The 25,612-nt window shown below is 30.9% G+C and overlaps 4 protein-coding genes across 4 annotated transcripts in view; 3 read left to right on the forward strand and 1 right to left on the reverse strand.

Annotated features, from left to right (window-relative positions):
• The first annotated feature begins 6,128 nt into the window (after positions 1-6,128).
• Positions 6,129-10,095, forward strand: LOC102586328 (O-glucosyltransferase rumi homolog). The gene is made up of 6 exons (XM_006339483.2): positions 6,129-6,416; positions 6,996-7,537; positions 7,968-8,160; positions 8,865-8,929; positions 9,047-9,257; positions 9,569-10,095. The coding sequence occupies exons 1-6, from the start codon at positions 6,237-6,239 to the stop codon at positions 9,935-9,937; spliced, it is 1,560 nt and encodes a 519-aa protein (XP_006339545.1). The 5' UTR covers positions 6,129-6,236; the 3' UTR covers positions 9,938-10,095.
• A 988-nt stretch (positions 10,096-11,083) lies between these two features.
• LOC102580553 (O-glucosyltransferase rumi-like) lies at positions 11,084-12,961 on the forward strand. The gene is made up of 6 exons (XM_006339726.1): positions 11,084-11,092; positions 11,203-11,705; positions 11,810-12,002; positions 12,153-12,217; positions 12,331-12,541; positions 12,617-12,961. Exons 1-6 carry the CDS (start codon positions 11,084-11,086, stop codon positions 12,959-12,961), a joined length of 1,326 nt encoding a protein of 441 aa, XP_006339788.1.
• Positions 12,962-13,873: 912 nt separating this feature from the next.
• On the reverse strand, positions 13,874-15,449 carry LOC102586653 (actin-depolymerizing factor 12). The gene is made up of 3 exons (XM_006339484.2): positions 15,377-15,449; positions 14,320-14,579; positions 13,874-14,223 (listed from the first exon to the last, which is right to left on the reverse strand). The coding sequence occupies exons 1-3, from the start codon at positions 15,377-15,379 to the stop codon at positions 14,073-14,075; spliced, it is 414 nt and encodes a 137-aa protein (XP_006339546.1). The 5' UTR covers positions 15,380-15,449; the 3' UTR covers positions 13,874-14,072.
• A 6,105-nt stretch (positions 15,450-21,554) lies between these two features.
• The window catches only part of LOC102586996 (protein QUIRKY-like), a 5,669-nt gene continuing 1,611 nt past the window's right edge, over positions 21,555-25,612 (forward strand). Inside the window, exons 1-2 of the mRNA XM_006339485.2 lie at positions 21,555-21,730; positions 23,208-25,600. Of these exons, the coding sequence (XP_006339547.1) occupies positions 23,280-25,600 (2,321 nt within the window). The 5' untranslated portion in view covers positions 21,555-21,730; positions 23,208-23,279. The remainder of the gene's footprint in view (positions 21,731-23,207; positions 25,601-25,612) is intronic.

Genomic DNA, 25,612 nt, shown 5'->3' on the forward strand with positions numbered 1-25,612 from the left:
GGAAGTGATTACATTTTATTTCATAAAAGAAATATTATTTTTTTGGATAACAATTTTTTAATTTTTAATTCTAACTAATACTAATGATTTATTTAATTTTTTTCAAGGGTTGAATGTTTTGTCCATATGGAGTGTGATGTGATAATTTTTAAAAATAAAAGAGAGAGTGGTATAAAAGAGAAATGTGTGTTTCTCTAACTAAAAAGTGATAGTTTAGGTATAAAATTCACACTCTCAATAGTTTAGGTATGAAACTAAAAAAAAAAGGTATAGTTTAGGTGTGTTTTTCACACTTATCTCTTTTTATTAAGAAGTGTTTCTCTAAGATTTTAGAGCGCAATTTAGTCAGACTTTAGTAAAATATAGGATGAGAAATAAAAAAAAAATAGATTGTTTATAAATATATATAATGGCCTGGCGTAGCTATCCTTATGTCAGGGTGTCCAATTGAACACCCTTCGTCGGAAAATTATACCGTATATACAAGTAAAATGATAAACAAAGTGGCTAAACAACATATTTTGGACACCCTTGACATAACAATATGATGTAACCTAGCGGTTTTAGGTACCTTGAAAGAGTAAAGACACACAGACTTAAAGTGTTCATATGTTTGAATCTCATTAGTAGCAATTTTTTTCCACTTTTTAAGAAAAGCAGGTTCACTTTAGCACTTGGACACCCTTCGTGCAATTTCTAGCTCCACCGATATATATATATTATTAACATGTTTTGACAAAATTTCTAGTTGTGATAATAGGTTATGATAGAAGTAGGGGCCGGGGTCGGTATTTTAATGCAAAATATCACCATAGCCTATGGATCACATTTCAGTTAGGATTTATTGAACATTATACACGTGTTATTTAAAATATCGAAGAGTTTTATATAATATAACAACAGTTTACATGATATATGTGTTTTTGAGCTCAACAAAGGAGTAGTCTGAGGGATAAATTCGTGAGGAACAAAGGGTGAGTTAAAAAAAATCCTTGATTTAATAGATTTTTAAACTGACAAGCTTCTAAAAAAAACTTACACATCACTATTTATTAATTTGATCCGTTTCAATCTTCTCTGCCTATTGTATTGGTATACTCCAATAAATTTCGTTGATACACATGCATAAATTTACCAATTAATCATAACGTAGGTTATATCTATATTTTTCATGTGCAAGCTGGAATTATAGAAGAAAACCTGTCACTAATTATTGATATTTTTATTTGATCAAAGATGAAAGATGGAATTGTCATATAGTCTTAGCATTATGGGCAAAAATTTCTTAAATATATAATTGGTTTGGACTCTAAAATTATATTATTGCCACACTACATTCAAGGAGCTTTTTCATACCATTTTGAAACCATAACACCATTCAAGAAGAATTAATCTAAATAGTCGTTCCAACCTTCAAACTGTAAATTATCGTCGGATGTTTGATATATGTATAAAATATGAATAACAATGTATATACTCGGTATATAGTATATGTATACCAACTAGAAAAAATAAAGTATAACTTACATAAATCTCATAGTGTAAAACATAAATTACCTTCTATCCCTATAATTTTTCTAATTACACAAATCTCATATTGTTTAGACACTTCGAATACATAATTAAAGATCCGGATACATTATGTATCAATCTGTTGCACTTATTAACGAAAAAAAAAGCTGAAAAATCAAATTAAGATCTCATAGTATCCGTCTGTTGCACTAATTAAGAGGGAAAACTGAAAATCAAATTAAGATCCCATAAATTGCGCTATTCCATTCCAAATTATTGTCAAGAATTCAATCATATAGTGTAACTAACCAAAAAATCAAAAATTAAATTTCTTCTTCTTGTTCATCGTTCTCTCTATTTCATAAAAACTTTTGTCGAAATTTTGAATAAGCGAGGTGAGTTATGAAAGATACAAAAGCGATGGAATTGTTGTTGGACAAACTATTTCTTTTGTGAATCTTCAAGTTCATCGAATATCCTTTCGATATTGAATCAAGATTGTCGAAAATTTTGAGATTCAAAATTCTTTTCTCAGTTCATTGAAGATCCTTTCAATTTTGATTCAAAATTGTTGAAAATTTTGAGTTTTCAAAATTATTCTCCTAGTTCATTGAAGATCCTTTCAATTTTGATTCAAAATTGTTGAAAATGTTGAGTTTCAAAATTATTCTCCTAGTTCATTGAAGATCCTTTCAATTTTGAATTTCAAAATTAATCGAAAATTTTGAGATTCAAAATCTTTTCTCAGTTCATTGAAGATCCTTTCAATTTAAATTAATAAGTGTTGTATTTCTACTAGATACATTAAATAAGAAAGTGTTGCCCATAAGATTTTATGTTTAAGATTGATACATTATTGTTTGGTAATTGTTATGTATCAAATACATTTAGTATAAATTCGAATTTACGTATCATAACTAAAAAAATTAGTACATGATACATTATTATTTAATTATCTTATTTTGTTTGAGAAATACTATAATTTAAAATTAAAAAATACATTATACATGTAATTGTTCCAAATTAGCTTCTTCTTTTTTTGTGTGTGATATATAACACAAAGTTTATGTATCAAGTACATTTATATTGAACATGATAAACACTAATCGAAGATTCAACAACATTAGAGTTATGTATCAATACCTTAAATATGAACACGATACATAGCACAAAACAAAGGTTATTGTAGCAGTGATGTATCAGATCAATGATAACGCTAACAAAGATTAATTTAAGACTCAAAATAAACAGATACATTTAAAATCTGTATCTTTGATAATGATGGCTGTGCAATGGCAGATCCAACCTTTTTTTTGGATGTTTTTCAACAGTAGATACATTAAAAGAAAATAATTTTTTTTCAAGAAAATTTTTCAATGACGATATGATTAACTAAAATTGCAAAGGTTCAATAAAATTTCAATGGGAGCAGGGGGCAGAGGTAATTTTATTTTATTTTTTAAGATGAAAAAATTAAAAAATAATAATAAAAGAAATCGAAAATTGAAGTGATGGAAAGAAATCTACCTCTTGAATAATTTGAAATCATTAATTGGAAATAGAAAAGATTTGAAATTCAAAAATAGATTAATTGATATAATTATGGAGAGATTTGTGGCGTGAAAAAAGGAAGGAAAATCATGGGTATGAGATTTTCAAATTAATGTATCCGGAAAAGAGGATGATGGGAGGAAAAGAAGGGATTTTTGATATTTTTTAAAATGGTAGGGAAAATAAGAAAATATGATAATAAATGGTGTGTAGTTAAGTAATTATTCCAAAAATAAACAGTAAATTCGACGACTGTTTCGGTAAAGGTCCCAAACAAAAACTCAAGCTGGCCTTGTTGGGCCACAAGTTGATCTGTGAATTTTGCAAGATGCAATTTTTGGAGTTTGAAGTGTACATGAACATGGGCCGTATTTGAAGCATTGTTTGACATTATAAGCCCATAGAATTAATGTTGCGTATATTTGTGTAAATTGTATAATTGTTATCATCGGACTACCTTTTTGGTTCTCTTGTCAACCTTCTTACATTGGCTTGTTCTGGAAGATTCCATCAGAGTGAATTTTTTTATAACGTTTCGTATGAAGGAAAGTATTTTTCTAGAAAATGTTGTGTGTGTTTCTTACTTATTTTTATAGTATTCCATAGGTAAGAAAAGAAATATAATTTGAAAAATATTTATATGTAATCTAACAAAAAACACTACGTGACGTGGGATTAGATAAGGGGGGAGGGTTCGGGGGTGATAGGGTTGAGATGGTCAAGGGGTGGGGATTGGGAATGTTGGGTGAGTGGGAAGAGACAATGAATCTGGAATGTCATTAATAAAACTTGTTTTTCTTACTTTCATTAGAGAAGTCATTTTCCTCATTTTTAAGGACTTTCACAGTATTTTGATTTTTGGCCCTATTAATGCATTATACACGTGAAAGGATGTTATAAATATTGTGATGTTGCTTAATGACAAACTTTGCAGGGAATGACTTTGTCAAAGTCAAATTCTTAATTAATTTCATTTGGAGGCTTAATCACATGTTTATAGTTTAGTTCCACATTAATTGAATTGCTTAGTTCTCACTAAAAGTTTAACAGGCTAATCGGCTTCCAAATTACTTCACACAAAATCCTCCTAAATCCTAAATGGCCTTTTTAAATAATTTCTTAGTATATTGACCAAGTCCTTAATTCTCCACTTGGCTATATTTGCAATAAAATATACCCCACACATAGCTTAATACGGAAAACAAATGATTCAACATATGCTATATATATACATTAAAAAATAATTTTAACCCCGACTTTGATCCGTCCCATTCACAAGTTACAACATTCTACTACATGAAACTTACTTTTGGTTCACAACTATTTCACTTGTTCTTAAAGGATGTGCATTTTGCATTTTCATTCAATTATTTAGGTTGAAATCATGCTTATAATACTCACCTACACTACAACTCTACAGGTATGAGTTAAAATGTAACGTTAATCACGCAAGAAATTCATGGGAATCAATAATAGTGCTTTGAGGTATTGTCACTATGATTAATTTGAAATTTGTAGCTGCGTTGATTAATTACTATGATCCTCGAGTATCGACCCTTACCCCTACCCCTACCCAACCTGTTAAAAATTTAAAATTATATGCACCCAATATTTATATCAAATCATACTAATCATAATTAAGTAAATTTAGGTGCAAAATATGTATTAATTAATTAACTACGGTTTAGTGATAATAAAAATAAACTATGTAAAAACATGCTTCATGTACGTACTCATAACGTTAATATAAACTGACTACATTTAAGTAATCCCGCAAAAGAAAAGAAAAATTGGAACCTTTTTTGTATAATAACCTTATCGTATTTGATGGTTGTAGGACTTCAAAATGTATGATTATATCACCAAAGGATGTGGTGCAGTAGATGAGTATGCTCCTCCCTTAAATAGAGCTCTTGGGTGTGGAAAATCTAAGTTACCGTCTTTCAAAATGTATGATTTTGGTGCAGTAGATGAGTCTGCTTCTCCCTTAAATAGAGCTCTTGGGTGTGGAAAATCCTTACCAGGGAGTAGGAAGCGCTTCTCCCCAATGGGACCTTACACGGTGCGAATTCAAATATAGTCGAACTCCAATGGTGTTATCGAACCCTAGATAAAAAATAAAATAAAATAAAAATTATATGTGATTATAATAAGGGAACTGGAAAATCTAAATTTGTCAACATTAATTAATTACTGTTATTGTACTTTAGGCCTCATGTATAATAGGGGAAAGTAAGGCCTAATAAGGATTGTACCTTACCATCCACCAAGTGGGTAAAAATAATTAATATGGGATTTATATTATTACTTATTAGTGTTCAAATTGGAGAAAAATTAAATTAAGAATTTCCATAAGTAGCTTAATTAGTCTCCAATTTATTTATTTTTGAAAAGTCCAGTGGCAATTAAATTTGCCTGAAGTTACATTTAATTTTCCCTTTTCCATTGCCAAAAATTGGACTCAGTCAGAGTTGGACGTATACTTCACAATCAAGATTTTTCTTCATTACTCTATTAGCTAGGCCCTAGCAAGCACCTATTTTCTTTAAAGTTTGGCGTGGAATTTTCTTTTAAATTAAAAGACGGAGCTAGTAATTTAGTAGATTTAGCTCAAACAATATATTTGTGTTAATAAATCTATTAAATATATATAAAATATTAAATTCAAAACCTAGTTATTAATATCATATAAAGTTATCATTATAAAATTTAGAACATATAAAATTAAAATTCTAGCTTCGTCTGACTGTTTACCTACAATTGCAAGGAAATTAGCATACATAAATTTGTGGGTGTTAAATAATGTGTTTGCCTTATTGTATTCTTTCGACACTTTAAGAAAATATTGTCAGTTTCAACTTATCACAAAATTAAGTAACCCCATAACACATGTGAGGACTTTTTTTTTTTTATGTGAGGACTAATACTTTATTCTCTCATTAATTATTATTATAATTTCTCTTAGCTTGATGAATATTCCTTCTAACAAAAGCCATTAATTTTGGTAAGTTACTTACTATATATTAATACATACTGATTCACTTCTCTTGTGAAGAAAACCTACACCTCTTTCCCCTCCACAAAAAATTAAAATAAAAAATCACCCAAATTAGAAACACCTATATATTCTATTAAGTGCATTGCAAATATATATATAAGTTGTGGCAAAAATTATGAAAGAAAAGAATGAGAAGTTGAAGAATGAATTTTGGCTAAGGCCAGCATTTCAAAACAATTCACCAAAATGGAAATATTTCAAGAAGAAAACTACAACAACCTTAACGAAATCGTTGACTCTATTCTTCTTTCTGCTCGTAGTTTCTCTCTTGTTCTTCGCCGGATGGTTTGATCTTGTAAGTCTCCATTCTCCTTTTCATATATGTTTTTACTTCTCTTTTTCGTAAATATTTTTTTGAATTAGCTTGCACGTACCTTCACTTTGTTTTTTTTTAGTAATCTCAATAAAATTATGGAGAGGGGGCTTTATAATTACCTCCATTGATTCAAGTACCTCTATAAGTTCGACAAAATTCAATAAATTTAGCTTAAACTTATATATATTTGTATTTTACATTTAATATGTATAAATAATTTATCAAGAATTCTATGACTTATCTTTTCTAAAATTCATACTCATTGACTCTATCCTTGACAAATTAAAGAATGAATTAAGTAAACGTTTTTTTTTTGTTTTTGTTTATGGAAATAAATGCATGACAATTCTTTTTATTTCTGCTTTTTGTGCTTCTTTAGGTTACAGTCTTATAGACATGTAGAGTTCGGTCAATTAATTTATCAACGACTGAAATATACACACCATATACATTTTGTTAAACTAGTTGGCCAATCGAAGTGTTTAGGATCGTAATTATATATCCCATTTAAAATTTCCAATGATTTTATTTAATTATTATTTTTTTAAATTTATGCAGGCAAAATACACTAGTCATTTCTACAAAAAAGTAGCAGCCCCAACAATCCAACCTCAAATTCTTGAATTCCCTTTGGATTGTAGTGCATGGAATCAATCCAATAAATGTCCAATAAATTACCCTACTTCTTATAAACCCTTAAACCCTAATAACTCAACATGTCCTGAGTATTTTAGATGGATTCATGAAGATTTAAAGCCATGGAAAGAGACGGGAATTACTAGGGAAATGTTGGAGAAAGGAAAAAGAAATGCACATTTTAGGTTAATTATATTGGATGGCAAAATTTATGTTGAAAAATATAACACAAAGAAATTTATTCAAACTAGACATTTGTACACTATGTATGGAATTGTACAACTACTAAGGTGGTACCCTGGAAAATTACCTAATTTGGAGATCATGTTTGATACCGATGACCGGCCGGTCGTCCGATCGAAAGACTACCGGAAACCTAACTCCGGCCCACCACCGTTGTTCCGATACTGTTCAGATTGGCATAGTTTGGATATTGTCTTCCCGGATTGGTCGTTTTGGGGCTGGTAATTAATTACTACCTTTCTTTACCCTTGCAGTTCGTCATTTTTATCTGTCGTTTAAGATTTTAATACAATACACCTTTTACACATAATTTGGAATTTTTTTTTTCCTTTTTAAAAAAATAAATAAAATACGCAGATTTTATGAAATTGTGTTTTTTGGTCTTGCTAGAGAGATAGGACAAAACATTGTAGTGTGTTTGACGTAAACGATTGAATTTTGGTTTGAATCTTCCAAAGTTCTAATTATTTATGACTTTGACCATGTGTTATATTATTTTATTTTATTTTATTTTCGATCGTCCTAATTTTGCTGGCAAAATTAATTATAAATATAGAACTCATACAGTACAAGAAATTAAATGTTGACTTTTGAGGCTGATTAAAAATTGTTGACTAATTAGGACATGATTATTTATGGTTATTTTTGTAGGGCTGAGACAAATATAAGGCCATGGAGAAGTGTGATTAAGGAGATAAAAGAAGGTAACAAAAGAACAAAATGGAAGGATAGGGTACCCTTTGCTTATTGGAAGGGAAATCCACATGTTTCACCAATTAGAAAAGATCTCATGAAGTGTAATATTACTGACAAACAAAACTTTCATACTCTCTTATATGTCCAGGTTTGTACTCTCAATTTAGTTCTCAAAATTTGCATCATCATAATCGCTAAAATTAGTCTGTGAAAATATAATTCATCTAATATATATCGAATTTGGATGGGTTGTCATATGTTTGATCATTTATCAACTTTAACACATCTTAACATATCTTATCTAAAAGTTGTGTTGATTTGGGCCAAGTATGAATTTCAAAGATATCATAAGAAATCTTGTCAAAATATTTAAATGAATATTTTTTTGTTGTTGCTTGATATGTTATATAAAGCTATAATAAAGAAGAATATTTTAAATTATTATTTTTTGCTAATTAAATAAATTTAGAAAAACAACTAGAACAAAACTCGATAAGAGTTTGGGCGTGTTTGGACTTGACCCATTATTTTGTCTATCTTGACGCTATTCTCAACTCAACTAATTTTCTACGAATTGGACAATGACTCATTTGTTGATTCAATCCATCTTACCCTCTCCAAATTCAGCCCTAGTCGCTCAATTGTCAATGATAACTTTTTGTTTCCCCTCTTTGTTTTTGTTTTTTATATGAAAAATAAAATAATAGATGGAAGTCTATCTTAAATCAATTTAATTACTTTTGATTAATAATGTATAATAGTGGGATCTTAATAATTCAACTAGTTAGCTACATGAATTTTATTTCTCACCTTGTAATTAACCGAGTTTATTGTTCAATGACAAATCCTCAGGACTGGGATGATCAATCCAAAAAGGGTTTCAAGGAATCAGATCTTGCAAATCAATGCACCCATAGGTATTTCTATATTTCTATTTTATAGTCTCCTTTAATTAAAACTTAAAAAAAAATAGTTTTAAATTTTATTGGGGTGTAGATTGTAAATTTGAAATATTTGTTGTGGGTTGATTGCAGATATAAAATATATGTGGAAGGATGGGCATGGTCAGTGAGTGAAAAATACATTTTGGCTTGTGATTCACCAACATTGTACATAAAACCTCATTTCCATGATTTCTTCATGAGAGGAATGATTCCTCAACAACATTATTGGCCCATTAGAGAAAATAATAAATGTGGTTCCCTCAACTTTGCTGTTCAATGGGGCAACAATCACACTCACAAGGTAAATATAATTATTTATAATGACAATATAATAACTATATGTTACATTATTAAGTACAACGTATATCGTCAGTTGATAAGACTTGAAGGGGAACCTTGGAGCAACAATAGAGTTACGTTGTCTCCAAGTGACCTATAGGTCACATGTTCGGGCCGTGGAAGCAAGCAACTACTAATTATATTTGCATTAGGATAGAGTGTCTGCATCACATAGTTTTGACCACTAGGCTGCCCCTAGTCGATAAGACTTAAGTTCATTTAGTAAATGACTCATTTTTTTAACAATTTTTTTTATTATTATTATGTTGTCAGGCAGAGGCAATTGGAAAGGCAGGAAGTGATTTCATTCATGAAGATATGAAGATGGAATATGTATTTGATTACATATTTCATTTGTTAAATGAATATGCAAAGTTGCTAAAATTTGAACCAAAAATTCCATCAGAGGCAGTTGAAATATGTTCAGAATCATTGGCATGCACTTCACAAGGTATATGGAGAAAATTCATGGAAGAAGGGTTAGAGAAATCTCCTAGTTATACAAATCCATGTACACTTCCTCCACCTTATGAACCTCAAGAAATCAAATCATTTGTTGAACAAAAGATAAAGGCCACACAACAAGTGGAGGCATGGGAAAATGAGTTTTGGAGTAACCAAAACAACAAGCAATTGTTATAGCTAGGGATCAACTTTTAATTATATATGCAACTTAGATAATGTTAGTTATGTTGTACTTGTATTTTAGAAAAATATTAATGTATTGATAATTTGTTATGTAGATCTTTTTCAACCTAGCTCTCATCTTAATAAATTATGAACTTCCAAGTAGAGTTTAGTTAGTAGCTCTCTCTCTACTATTGGTCGAGTCGGATATTTTGTCCATTTTCACATGATTTGTTTTTGATCTGCTCATATTTAACTCATTATAACAAAAATAGTTTTATTGGCAATAAATATGCACATTAACCAAGAGTGGTAAAATCTTTACCAGTGTTAGTTAATTGTCACTAGATTCAATGTTGATTTAGACTTTAGGGATATTTACAAAGAATGTTAATTGTCACTAAAGATACATATTTAGTGGCAATTAAGATATTGTCACTGTTAAATTAGGTCTTAGGCCTAACTCACACCCCAAAAGCTAGCTCAAAGGGAGGAGGATTGCCCAAACCTTATAAGGAGTTCACCCATCTCATTAATCACCGATGTGGGACTTTTGTCATTCTTTAACAGTCGCTAAAGATCATTTTTGATATAGTGACTTGACCTGCCTGTTTGCCACCTATACGTGTTTCTTTAGACTACGTTTACATGATTAATTTTCTCTTTTTAAAAAAAAAAAAAAAACAATCTCCAATATTTCTATGAAATTCGAAGCAACACAATTAATTAAGAGAATCCTTATTATTTTTTTCCACCAAATGTTGCTCTTTTTATGGAGCAAACAATTATATACCTCATATTTAATTTGAAGAAATCAAGATTCACCCCACATGGGAACAAAATGCTAAAATTTCTCAACCATTAATAAAGTTGTGCAAGAAGGGGGCATGGAGATATATAGAAACAATTTTACACCATTATTATTTTCTTTACTAAATATGTAGTAACATTTAAGGATTGATCTATATACTTTTGATCTTGCCTGAATATATGAATATGAAGAATTCATATAAAGCTAAAATACTTTTATTTAAAGATTTCATCTTTTTACATCCCAAACAATTTGGAATGTTTACCAGGCAGCGCATCACTTCTTCAATTAAAACAACTATTGGATTCTGTATAATTCTTTTATCCATTATAGCTCTAACAATTCAATGGATGGATATAGTAAGTACCATCATAACTCGACGTATAACGTGACAGAGTAATTCTGTTATAGTGGATAAAATTCAGTGATAGAGAAAATTAACAGTGTTTTTTTCTTTTTCTTTTTTCAGTCTGTGGAAACAGGATCCTTGGAAAAGAGTAATAAAGTTGATATTTTCCCTGAAGTTTCTTGCTCTATAAAATGTCCGCGAGTTTCACCAATGAAGCCTGAATTCAGGGCATCATCCGAGTCGTGCCCTGAGTATTTTAGATGGATTCATGAAGATTTAAGGCCATGGAAAGAGACAGGGATAACGCGAAAAATGGTAGAAAAAGCACGAGAAGTAGCTCATTTTAGAGTAGTTGTAGTAAATGGAAGAGTGTATTTTGACAAGTATAAAGCAACTTTTCAAAAAAGGGACATAGTTACATTGTGGGGGATATTGCAGCTTCTTAGTTTTTATCCAGGCATGTTACCTGATTTAGATTTAGTTTTCGAGTGTGGTGATCAACCAGTAACACAAAGAAGTGATTATGGAAAATCAAAGGACTCAATTCCACCACCATTGTTTCATTACTGTGGAAATCGATCGAGTTTTGATATTGTTTTCCCTGATTGGTCCTTTTGGGGTTGGTAAACAACATACTTATATCTATTTCAAGTTTAAAACCAGTTGTTTTTTTGAATTAGTATGTGTTGAATTGTATAAGAAATGGTTTGTTTTGGTACTTGTGCAGGCCTGAACTCTCCATAAGACCATGGGATAAGTTGGAAAAAGATTTGCAGCAGAGCAATGAGATGATTAAGTGGACTGAAAGGGAGCCTTATGCTTATTGGAAAGGGAATGCAGTGTTAGGCGAAGCAAGACGTGACCTTATCAAATGCAACGTCTCTGGGAAGCAGGACTGGAATGCTCGAATTTATGGCTTGGTAAGTGTCAACTCTGTGCATTTCAACAGGCTGAACCCGTGGCCTCCTAGTTACATGACTACAACTCTTACCTTGCAAAAAGTTTAGGTTCACTCAAACATTATTTCATACTATTCTATTTTTGATAAGTTGATAATGATCCTTTTTCAGCAATGGGCTCTTGAACGCAGACAAGGCTATAAAACCTCAGATTTGGCCACTCAATGCACTCATAGGTATGCAGGCAATCTCTCAGAAAGACCGTTTTTTTCTGAATCTTTCGTATCTTCGAGGTTCTGAATTGTTCTTAACTCATTTCTGTTGGACTAATTTTGACATGATGAAACAGATACAAGATTTATGTTGAAGGGCTAGCATGGTCAGTAAGTCAAAAGTACATTTTAGCCTGTGATTCTGTGGCTCTGCTCATAAATCCCCACTACTATGATTTCTACACAAGGAGTTTGCTGCCAACAGTCCATTACTGGCCAATAAATGAGAAAGACAAATGCAAATCCATCAAGTTTGCAGTAGACTGGGGCAATAAGAATGCAAAAAAGGTGACATTCTTTACCAATCTTCTATTACAATAATTTGTTGATAATCTAACGTTCAAATGCACCGACTTTCAACAGGCACAAGAAATAGGAAAAGCAGGTAGCAAATTTGTACATGAGGAGCTACAAATGAAGTACATTTACGACTACATGTTTCATCTTTTAACTGAATACGCCAAACTTTTGAAATATAAGCCCACTATACCTAGAGATGCTGTTGAAGTATGCTCCGATACATTGATTTGCTCAACGAAAGGAATAAGAAAGAAGTTTAGGGTACATTCCAGGATTAATAATGTTTCATCTTCAGAGCCATGCACCATGCCCCCTTCCTGGAGTCCTGCAGATCTCCAAAATTTTATCGATAGAAAACAGAATCTCACAAAGCAAGTTGAACTATGGGAAGAAGCTCAAAGTATTTGAAACTTTCCACATCAAGGACATAGTATTTGCTTAAGCTATGTTCCTTTCCATATAGAAAAGAAGATACTTCTGAAGAAGCACTGTAAATCAGTTATCCTCAAGATATGTATTGCAGAAATCTTTGTTCTTTATCGGCAATCTATAGAGAAAAATGTTCATTTGTTACATAGATATTGTGCAATCAACTTTTCATTGACTTGAATGATTAAACTGAGTTCGATTAAAGTATCTGCAACTATACTAATCCTGCTATGAAGTATCCCCTAATTCGATAAGAAATTGGAGAAACATCTGTTAGTGCCAGCATTCATCAAGTATATTACAAATTTGTTGCTAATCCAAGTTGAAGTTGAGAAAACTCGCAGTTTCAAGCTTCCTTGTTTATCTCCTCAAATTAACAATCTAGCTTTAATTTTGAGATAACAATTATATGTTTGTGTCTTGATTTGTATATAAATGTTCTATGTCCTTCTGCAATACAAATCAGATAAAAAGTTGAGTGGAATTATCAAAATGGTTCACACTAAACAGTCTCCACCCTGGTTTCCGATATTATTTACATAATCAAAGAAGAATAAACTTTCTTGTGATTAGTATCAACCTTACATAACCTGCACTTGGTTTAGTGAAATGAATCTAGATTAGCTCGTGAAAACGGGGTTGTGGGAGAGCAATACAAGCGTCAGTTTCTTGGAAAAAAAAATGTAAAATAACTTTTGATCTTCTGATCTCAGCTATTTTAAAACTTCCAAAACAGGATCAATGTGAAGCTTTATGCCTTAACCAATCTAGAGGATACTTGTTTTCGATTTTATTTACAAAATAACAAATATTTAAGAGTTTGCAGAATCTACAAAAGCAAAAACAACAAGAAAAAGGAAAGACAAAAAGATGAACAAGAATTGAACTGAATATAATTAGAAATTAGGATTACATCACATTGTCACACATGATCATATCTGTAGTGTACAAACGAAAATTTTAAACAAACTTCTTAGACAAGAAAGTGTAAATGAACAAAAATTACTCAAACCCCATCAAGAAAAAGGGCCTATAACATATGTTTTTTTACTAGTGAGTTGATAAAAGGCCCCAACAGTGTAGACACAATTCAGAGAGCTCTGCAAACAAATGTATCCAAGCTCATTTCACTTGGATCAGTAGCCTGCAACTCAACCTGGACACCATCGAATTCCCTCCTGAATCTGTCTTTCGAGCTTGCATACAACATCTTACTTCTTACCCTTGCTGTTTCTGGTGACCTACATCCTCAATAATTTGTCAAATCACATTAACCATTCATTCAAACATAAAACAAGATTAGTATATTGAAAAGAATAATAGTTGAGTAGGGGTACCAAGCAACGAAGAAGATCTTGCTCTTCTGGACATTTTCATTAGTAGTGAAATCATAGTCAAAAACAGCATAGCGGCATTCATTGGGAGGCAAGCTATTAGCAAAATCATCGTGAGTTTCTGCCTGTCCACCAACCTTCTCAACAACAACTTGCTGACCATCAATCTTGAACACTATGTATCTATGGTTCCTTTTTGCTTTCAACTCCATGAATTTCAGCTTGCACTCATCACTCACTGCTATCCCTGATGCCGAATTCGCCTTAATATATCCAACAGTTAACACATCCAACCAAAACAGATTAAACTTTCATTAATCACTTCAATTTCATGAGAATTTTGAGACAAATATTAGGCATACACTTTTTTACACAGGTTGTAAAATTCATATAAAATGAAACAGGACACATAGCAGCTAACATACCCTGCTTTTCATATAAATAATTTGATTATACTAGTCCCTTTCAAGCGTTATAATAGTAAGTCTTATATGTTTTTGTTTGTCTCTGTGTGTGTGTGAAAGATTCTTGTTTCGTCTCATCGGATTGTAAATAATGATCATAAGTCTCAAACAGTGGTGTACGCAGAATTTTTGGTCAGCTTTGTAGATTTGAACACACAAACTAGCCTAAGGAATTTCAGAGTCAAACCAATTCAGCTATATGCACCTTTGGTTGTTAGCAATGTCACCTTACATTATATCTCCTTTATATCTGTTTGAAGTAATTTTTTCCGACAAAGCAGTGTCACGTGACACCCCTCGAGCCTTCCTAAATCCGCCCCGGGTCCCAACAAGATACAACATGAATCACCACATTCAATATTTGATCATAAACATAATTGTTAAAGTTGATGTCATGTGACCATAAGGTCACAGATTTGAGCTGTGAAAACAGAAGAGCCTAGTGCACCAAGCTGCCCCTTTTAGCATTGATTTTATCTCTAGATAAAAAAATGAGAATAGTGATCATATCATTTATGTTAAAAAATTGCACAAATTATTAAAACAACAACAAGAGATACATATAGAATTGTGCAATATATATTGCAAACACATACCATTTTGGATAAGTGGCGAACAATGAAGCTTCAAAAACAAATGAAAAAAAGGAAGCAAACTTTAGAAAAAAGCAAGATAAAAAGAGAGAAGTAGATCTGTGTGGAGATAGATGTTTTGATTTGGGGAAAAAAAGCAAATGTAGAAATGTTCAAAGGGCTGAGAGCTCTTCTAGGACAATAACACAAGTGTTTGTTCTTTCTTATATTCATCCTATAATCTTGGATTAACAAATAATATACAAGTAGTCGTAGAGCCAGAAATTTGTTTTACTGACTAAAAATAATATCACATTTACGATATGAAACTTAAATTTATTTTACTGATTAAAAATAATGTCACATTTACGGTATGAACCTATGCCAAGGGTATTCAATAGTAGTATGTATAAAATATTTTATTTTTACTCTTTTCGTATTGCATAATTTTACGCCAAAGGAAATTATTGAACCTACTACACCAAAGGTTTTTGCGGTCATTTTGACTTACATAATTTAGAATTTTAGACTATAATATATTTGGAATAATGGTTCGTCATAAAAGGCTAATAATGTAATAACTCTATATTTTTAGGGTTAAAAGTGGAACAATATGTCACATCCTTTCAGCGACCACTCATATTGTTAGCCGACGCTAATCCAATATGACAAGTCAAAAATAATACTTATTCCATAGATTTTAATTTACGTGATATATTTTCTTATTTGATGGTTATTTAACGATATCATCTTCATTTTACCTTTGTTGGAACCCCACAAAAAAATTTATTGTGATGAAAAGTAAGTATTTCCTATGTCCCTAATTACTTGTCTATTTTTAAATTGATGTATTTATTAAGAAAATAATGATTGACATAGTAAATTTATCATTTTACCCTTATTAATTATGAAGTGGATGAATTAAAAATTTAACATTTTTGAGAAGTTCTATCTTTTTCAAAATTAATTAATTGAGGATATAATAGGTAAAAAAATTTGTTCTTTCTTGATTTGTCAAAAAGAGACAAGTTACAAGTAAAGAAAAATTGGATAAGTAATTAGGGACAGAGGGAGGAGTACTAAAGTGACTTTAATAAGAACAATTTAATTAATATAAAAAAGTCTTCTTTTTTTTCTAAATTTTTTATCCGACCAAATAGTGTTACGTAAATTAGGATGAAGGTCGGAAGAAATAACTAGTAGTATGACTTTTTATTATTTGAAGGTGGCCCTGCCATCAACTTTCCAGTAGCGTACTAATTGTATTGCAATATGAGTAATTAGTTGCTACTATAAATATGCTTAAAAACTCCTTAAATTTATTTTTGATAAATATAAATTAGAAAATATCATTATCATTATAAGAGAAGAATAAACGATGAAATATTGAAATGAAATGAAGATATTGGAGATACGGCTGATTTTGGATCAGTATTTGGAAAATTACAAAAGATAATAAGAATAGAATTGTAAAAATATTAGTCACACCATAAGTGTTTAATAAACGAAAAAATATGAAAATTATATAACTAAGCAGATAGATATTTGAAAATAAAATTCTAAAATCTACTTTCAAAATTTATAACAAATGTTAGCTAAAATATCTATAAATATTTTACATGCACTCAATTATCACAGTTTATTAATTTGAAATTATTATAAAAACTTATAAACCTTAAATTTATAATCAATTTATATGATATTATTTGATTTGACACAAATTTAAGAAAGAAGAAAGTTAATAAATTTTACAATCTAAAATTAATTATATATTTATATGATTATAATTCACTTCAGAAAAAATAAAATAAATATTTTAAAATTAAATTATTATTAATATAAAATATATATATAAAAAAATAGGCCCGACTAAAAAGAAAAATGAGTGTGTTGTTTAGTAGCATCGTTTTCCACCAGGAAATTCCTTGGCAGGCCAGTCAGTCAAAGTCAATGTTTTTATTTATTTAAGAAAATTAAATCAAGTCCACTCGCAGAATTATTAAAAATGGGGTAAGTGAACTGCTTAATTTGCCATGCGTTTCATAATAAAATTTATCTAACAAATTTGTATATGTTAATAATAAAATGAACTTAAGGGTAGTTCATGGTTTGAGTCGATTTTTTAAATACAAGAATTCGTTGGTTTTTTATAGGGATAAGGGTCTGAAAAATACCCCAACTTTGGTCGGATTTACTGTTGCGATACTAAAATTTCATAACGACTTATTACCTCCCTAGACTATTTAATACCGTATTTTTTTACCTCCTGAACTATTTAATAGTATATTTTAAAAGTATATATGTGCCCACGTGGACACATTACTATTTATAATTTTGCATTTATTTTTTATGTCCACGTGGGACAAATATATATAGTTTAAAATACGGTATTAAATAGTCTAGGGAGGTAATAGGTCCTCATGAAAGTTTAGTATCGCAACAACAAATTCGACCAAAATTGGGATATTTTTCAGACCCTTATCCCTTTTTTATATATAGAAATTTTTTCGATTTAATTCAATTTTTGATTTGGTTTAATGTATCAGTTTCGTATATATCCCTACCTACTCTAATAAACTATCTAACGTTATTTCGAATGACACGTATATATTAAAATTTATTAATTACCTATTGTTAATGACATGAAAAATGTGACCTAAAAAGAAATAAGGTTGAGCAGCCATCCGTTTTGCTATCATATTTTATAATAAAAGGAAAATTTATATAATTAAACATACTTCACTACCATCTATATTATTATTATCTTTATTTTAAGAATGTTACGTATCTTACCACTAATTAACAGCTTTTAACGTATCTTACACTTAGATACAGTTATTTTAATTACAAATAACAAAAATAGGGAGAGAGGGAGAGCGAGATGCGTCTGTATCCCAGATGCATGCGAATCGCACTAGATACATATATCTATATGTATTTAGAGTGTATTTAGAGTGATTCGCATGTATCTGGGATAAATATACAAAAAAATTATGTTATTTCTTTTCATCTGTCTTAACCTCGGTGAACAAAGTTACTTGGTATTTGTTGCTGATAAAATATAACAACTATCTATTTAAATTAGTTAAGGTGCGCGCAAGCTGACTCAGACACTACGATTATTAAAAAAAAGAGTTTGAAACTATTATAATGACTAATGACAAATAATTACGCGCAATTTAAATAGTAATGATGATATCTACGATGGGACATGAAAAACATTATGTTAATTTGATAATCAAACAAGCAATTTGAAGAGATGAAGAAAATAAAACCCAAGAGGTGAAGTCTTAACCACATTGAAAGGGACATGGAGAAGGTAATCATGGATTAGTGTGGACTGTGGTTGAGAAAGATTATTACTAAAATTCATCTCAATTTATTATTGATTTATATAACAAATTAATATGATTTAATTAAGGTAAACACTCAAATCTCAACAAGTAAGTACTTATTTGATTTGATCTCTCTAGGGAAAAAATGTCCATTTTCGTTCTAACCGCGTTGATGTGAGCTTCCAAATAAAGTACGAAAAAAATTGGAAAAGCTATAAAGAAGAAGATTGATTACATTAAACACTCATATAATATGATGATATGACTTAGAACCTGTTTGACATTGTGCTAAAAATTGCTCAGAAAAATGATTTTGATAAAAACCAATTTGTGTTTGACTAATTTATTTGAAAGTGTTTTTGATAAGCAAATTATGTTTGACTAATTTCTAAAAAATATTTTTGAGAGTCAAATTAGGAAAAATGACAAGTATCAATGCACTTTTAGTATTAAGATTATATTAAATATCTATTATAAAAAAATTAATTAAATTTTATTTTTATTAAATTAAAATGTATATATATAAATTTTAAATCAATATTATACATAAAAAGTAAATTAAAATATTGATATAATATTAACATGATGATTTAAATATATTTAAAAATATCAAGAAATAAAAATTTTAAAATCATTTCACATATTAAATCACTACATACGAAAAACGCATCACAAAAATAAATAAATATAGAAGATATATTGGTAAATATGTATATATGACAGAGATATTTTGGTCTTGCAATAAATAATTTTCTACTTCTCCATTTTTGTAAGAAGCAGAATTTTTTAGCTTCTTCCCAACAACAGAAAAATTGTTTTTGCTTCTATTTAAAAACAGTTTTACTGATTAGACAAACACCTTATTTTTTTCAAAATAAATATTTCATAAATATTTTTTTTTTTGTATTTTAAATTCAAGCACATACATCCTGTATAATGAAAATCATTTACTTACACAGTTACACCCAGTGGCGGACCCAAGATTTGAGAGTTCGAAAAATAAAAGTATAAACGTGTAAATAAGTCAACAAAACAAGCTTTCAAGGAAGTAGTAGTATATAGTTTTAGTGCATACCCTTGAATTTTTTTTGGGTTTAAAACCACACTTTGAGCATGTTTTATAAAATAAAAAGCTAAAAAAAACGTGAAAAACGGAACTGAAACTAAGAAAGAAAAAAATAAAATTGAAACTAAGAAAGAAAAAAATAAAACGCTAACACAAGGATTCAAACCCTGGATGTAGAGCTTAATTTCAAGAGGACCTGACGCTGGGCTATCAGCTTCTCTTTGTCATTGAGGGGTTTCAAAATATATATATCCACATAAATATAGAAAATTTACCTTATATATACAGTGTAATTTTTTGCCGAGGAGGTTCGGGTGAACCCTGGAACCCACGATGGTCCGCGCCTGGTTACACCCTCTTAGGAGATGTATCCGTAAGTAAATATATTATTGAAATGTAATATTAAAAGAAAATTTAAAACCATTAATAACATATTTAGTTGTTCATGCATTTAATTAAAAAATAAAAAATAAACAGTTTTTGAACATTTATTTTTTGAAACTCATAAAGAAGAAATGAAAAAAAATTACTTAATAAGATATACTAACTAGTAACTACTGTCTACTAGTAATAATTTCTTGCCCCTTAAATACGTTAGTGTTTTATAATTTTTATTTAATTATATACTATTTCTCTTTTTTAGTTTAGTTTTTTATTTATTCTTCCGCTTTAAATTAAGTATACTTAGACGAAATTTTATTTGTATAAGTATTTTGTTATATAAAACAAGGCAATACTTTTAGTTTTAGAAAAGTAGGAATAACATTATTGGAGGCGTAACCATGTAAGTATAAAATTTTCGTAATATAAGAGACATTTACACTTTGTTCGGAAAGTTGATATGTATTGTATAGTGTATTGTTTTAATGAATATAATATTTTGGATAAATTTTATTATTCTCTATCGTTACATAATGTCACACATCCATAATTTGAATGATAAACCTACAAAAAAAGTAGGCTACGAGGTAGAGCTATATGAAAAGATAGGGTAAAGATGATAAATAATTATTAAATAATAAATAAAACCAAAATAAGAAGAAAATATTAAGATAACGACGCGATCATACCAAACCAATCTATACATAAAACGAATTTTTTCGTCGTTACTAAACAATGAATTTAAACAATACAATATGATAAAATTTAAATAACTATCAAAACAAATATTATATTTAAGCTAATAATACAATATACTACAATACAATACTTCGAGTAACTCTATACAAACAAGGTGTAAGTGTTTGATATTAAAATTAGGGGGAGTTATCCACAAGTCATGAGTCATAAAACATAGGTGGTTAGTATAATTAACCAAAAAAGAATAAAGAAATAAAGGTTAGTAATAGTGACAATAAGTTATTATTATATTATATGAACCAATAAGAGAAGTGGTGGACCATTCATACTGCTTTATCATCTTTTACATACTTGTCCTTTTGCTTAAAGGCCTTTGTACTTCTATTATTCAATATTTTTCTTATTTTGCTGCCACACTGACTGCTACACTAATATTTTTTAATTTTCTTCCTAATACCATTTTATTCTTGGATTCAATTTGTTTGGTCTATTTTCATTTAATACCAAAATTTTAAAATAAAAAATATTATATATCTTGTAATTTTAAATTAAAGATATTTTAAATATATTGAAATGTCTCTTTATTTTTTGGTAAGGGATTAATAAGAAAAAGTAATAAATTCGGACATAAAAGGTTTAAAGTTTTTTAAATAAAATTTAATACATTTAATATTTTTTAGTGTCTCATTTTCCACGACTCTGAAATATACATAATCTTTGTCTCTTCTTTTTCTCTCTTTCCTTGTACCATCTTCAACCATTCCCTTCATTTTTATTCATCTCTTCCTTTTTTTTTTCATCATACAAATAAAAGGGTCTATTTTAAGCTGAAAATCAAAGAATTTGAGAACCCATATAGATTTTATTCAAAAAAAGATTCAGTTGAGAAGGAAAAAGGTGAACTTTTTTTTATTATTATTATTAATTTTTTTCGAAAAAATTCTCCCTTTTGTTTTCCTGTTAAGTATTATTCTGCTAGGATGTTTTACTATCTAATATTTTGATTTATAATTTGTTTTTGTGGGTTTTGACTAGTTTGTGTTTACTAATATATTTGTCATACTACTTTATTTTTTCTTCTTGGTAAGATTATATTGTTGATTATTGTTGAAATCAGTGAAAATCATATGGATTATGGTGTTATTGCTTTTGGGGTTTGAGTTCAACTTTTTGTGAGTGAGTTTGTGTCAATTAGTGTTAGGTATACAAAAGGGTGTCAGCTTAGCTGTCTACTTTTTTTTTTATTTTTTATGTAAGTTGAGTTATTATTTTTAATTTAGGCTTGTGGGTGTGGTGTTTTTTTCCTTCAGAAAAAAATCAGTAGTTTTGTGAAAGAATTTGTGAAGTTTTTTAAATTCTTGAAAATTCTGTAATGGAATTGTGTGGCCAAACGTGTTGAACTCCAGAAAAAAGTGAAAAAATTTCATGGCCAAAAGCCTTCTTTAAGATTAGTATCTGTTAAAGATTCTGCAGAAAGTAGCTCTAGGTTGGATTCAGATTCTTTTTGTTTCTCAATCTGTAGTTTTAAGGATATTCTGTGACATTTTCAGAAAAAAAAAAGTGTCTTTGATATTTTTATGTTATCTATATTATCAAAGATTCCTCTGTCCAATTTTCTCCTTCAAAGATGGTTGATTTTCTTGCTTTGACTGTTAACGCCTTTTTGTCTATATTACTTTTGAACGTATATAAAAGATAAAATTATAAAAAGGTGAACTTCTTGACTTCTTTTAGCTTGTTGTGTTTTTACACATGTGTCTGATTACAGGTAAAGCTTGAAGGCTTTTCCTGTTGTCAAGATGCCAATAGTCTCTTGTTTCTACGAACAATTGTACTATTACTGTTTTTTTAGATGTATTATTTCTACAGAATTTAATGGTTAACAAAAATTCTCACTTTTGACACTGCCCTGAAGTAGTTACTTTTCTTTTGAATTGAGCATAATGTCTCTTAAGTAGTTTTCCTTGATTGATACATCCTGGTGGGTGGAATCTTGAATTGATTCGCGATAAAGAGTGTTTTTTCTCTCTCTCTCTCTCTCCTTCTCTCTCATGTTCCGTTGGTTGGTCTAATGTCCTCAAGAAGACTATGTCATTCACAGAGGTTTATCTTTGTCTATTCATGTTATTTGGTAAAAATGAAGCTTTTTAAAAATGTTGTGGATTTTCCCGGTTGTTTTCTCTGATATGAGTGCCTAAAAGTAATGTCAGGTGTTTTCTTCTAAGAAAAAGCATTACTGATTTGGGCTATGCTCCATTTGCATCTTCATTTTGCGACTGAATGGCAGACTTTATGTAGTAGATTTTCGAAGTTGGATTTGTAGTGTTCCGCTGTGAGAATATTCCTTTATGATGACATTAATGTTGTTTTGCAGTTTTCACCTGCTTGACCGGATTTGCTGAATCTGCCCTATTGAATTGAGTCAGAACTATACCGATCATACGCCATGAGTAACCTCAAGCTTGGGGTTGAAGTTGTTGGTGCCCACAATCTTTTGTCTAAAGATGGCCAAGGTTCATCTAGTCCCTTTGTAGAGCTTCACTTTGATGGCCAAAAATTCCGCACCACAATCAAAGAAAAAGATTTGGACCCTGCTTGGAATGAAACTTTCTATTTCAACGTTTCTGATCCTAATGACTTGTCCAGCCTCACACTTGAAGCTCTTGTTTTCAACAATAACAAATCAAGCCAATCTAAATCATCTCTTGGGAAGGTCAAGATCAATGGATCATCCTTTGTTCCATACTCTGATGCTGTTGTTTTGCATTACCCTTTGGAAAAGGCAGGTGTTTTCTCGCGTACTAGGGGAGAGCTTGGCCTGAAAGTATTTATAACTGATGATCCATCTGTTAGGGTATCAAACTCATTTCCTGCAACAGATTCTTCATCACATATTGGTTCCCTTTCAAGCCTAAATGATGAACCTACACAACGAGTTCCGGATTTCATCTCTGAACCAGTCGCTAATGGTAAAAAAGGGACTAGACGCACATTCCACCACCTGCCAAACGTGAAGCAACAGCAACAAGAGCCTTATTCTTCCTTTGCAGAATCCAGTCAACCGATAAGATTTGGGCCTGATCAGATGAAATCTACCTCTCAGGGGCCGAAAGTAGTGCGGATGTACTCAGGTTCATCTTCACAGCCAGCTGAATATTCATTGAAAGAGACAAGCCCTGTCCTTGGAGGAGGGCGTATAGTAGGGGGTCGAGTTGTTCGAGGTGGCAGAAAATCCAGCACATATGACCTTGTTGAGCCTATGCAATTCCTGTTTGTAAGAGTTGTGAAAGCACAAGATTTGCCTTCTAAAGATATCACAGGAAGTCTTGACCCTTATGTTGAAGTAAGAGTTGGGAACTACAAAGGAGTCACACAACACTTCGAGAAAAATCAAAGTCCAGAATGGAATACAGTATTTGCTTTTTCTAAAGAAAGAATGCAGTCTTCTGTTTTGGATGTTGTGGTCAAGGATAAGGATATGTTGAAAGATGACTTTGTTGGGATTGTTCGAGTTGATCTGCATGAAGTTCCAACCCGAGTTGCTCCAGATAGTCCATTGGCTCCAGAGTGGTATCGCCTGGAAAACAAGAAAGGGGAGAAAAAGAAGGGGGAACTGATGCTTGCTGTGTGGATTGGTACACAAGCTGACGAAGCATTTCCCGATGCTTTCCATACAGATGTAGCTAGTCCAATAGATATGTCAGTGCCGTCCACCCAAATCCGCGGAAAAGTGTACCATTCTCCTAGGCTGTGGTATGTTCGTGTCAATGTTATTGAAGCACAAGACTTAGTTGTGTCAGAGAAAAATCGTATTCCTGATGTCTTTGTGAAGGCTCGGATTGGTATCCAGTTTCTGAGGACTAAGCCAATTAGATCTCAAACTATGAATGCTATGTGGAATGAGGATCTGATGTTCGTTGCTGCTGAGCCATTTGAAGAACATCTGATACTTTCAGTTGAAGATCGTGTTGCTTCCAACAAAGATGAGGCCCTGGGAGTGGTCATTATACCATTAACCACTGTTGAAAAGCGTGCAGATGATCGATTTGTTCGATCAAGATGGTACAACCTCCAAGAACCAGGTTCAGCTGAGATTGAAGAGCCAAAGAAGAAAGAAAAGTTTTCCAGTAGGATCCATCTTCGTGTAACACTTGATGGAGGATACCATGTACTTGATGAGTCAACTCATTATAGTAGTGATCTTCGACCTACGGCAAAGCAGCTGTGGAAGCCATCAATTGGTATCTTGGAATTAGGTATCCTGAATGTTGATGGACTACACCCATCAAAAACAAGAGATGGAAGGGGTACAACAGATACATATTGTGTGGCGAAGTATGGTCATAAGTGGGTGCGGACCAGGACGGTTATCGACAGCTTAAATCCGAAGTTTAATGAGCAATACACTTGGGAAGTCTATGACCCAGCAACTGTTCTGACAGTTGGGGTGTTTGACAATGGACAGCTTGAAGAAAAAGGTTCAAATGGCAAAATAGACATGAAAATTGGGAAGGTTCGTATTCGGGTCTCAACACTTGAAACTGGTCGAGTATACACGCATTCTTATCCATTGCTCATCCTTCACCCCTCGGGTGTGAAGAAGATGGGAGAATTGCATCTCGCCATACGATTTTCATGTGCATCAATGGTCAACATGATGTTTCTCTACTCTAGACCGCTTTTACCAAAAATGCATTATGTGAAGCCATTGTCTGTAACGCAGCAAGATATGCTGCGACATCAAGCTGTAAATATTGTGGCTGCAAGGCTAAGCCGTGC

The sequence above is a fragment of the Solanum tuberosum genome, unplaced genomic scaffold, assembly GCF_000226075.1.
Source record: "Solanum tuberosum cultivar DM 1-3 516 R44 unplaced genomic scaffold, SolTub_3.0 scf00010, whole genome shotgun sequence".
Lineage (NCBI taxonomy): Eukaryota > Viridiplantae > Streptophyta > Magnoliopsida > Solanales > Solanaceae > Solanum > Solanum tuberosum.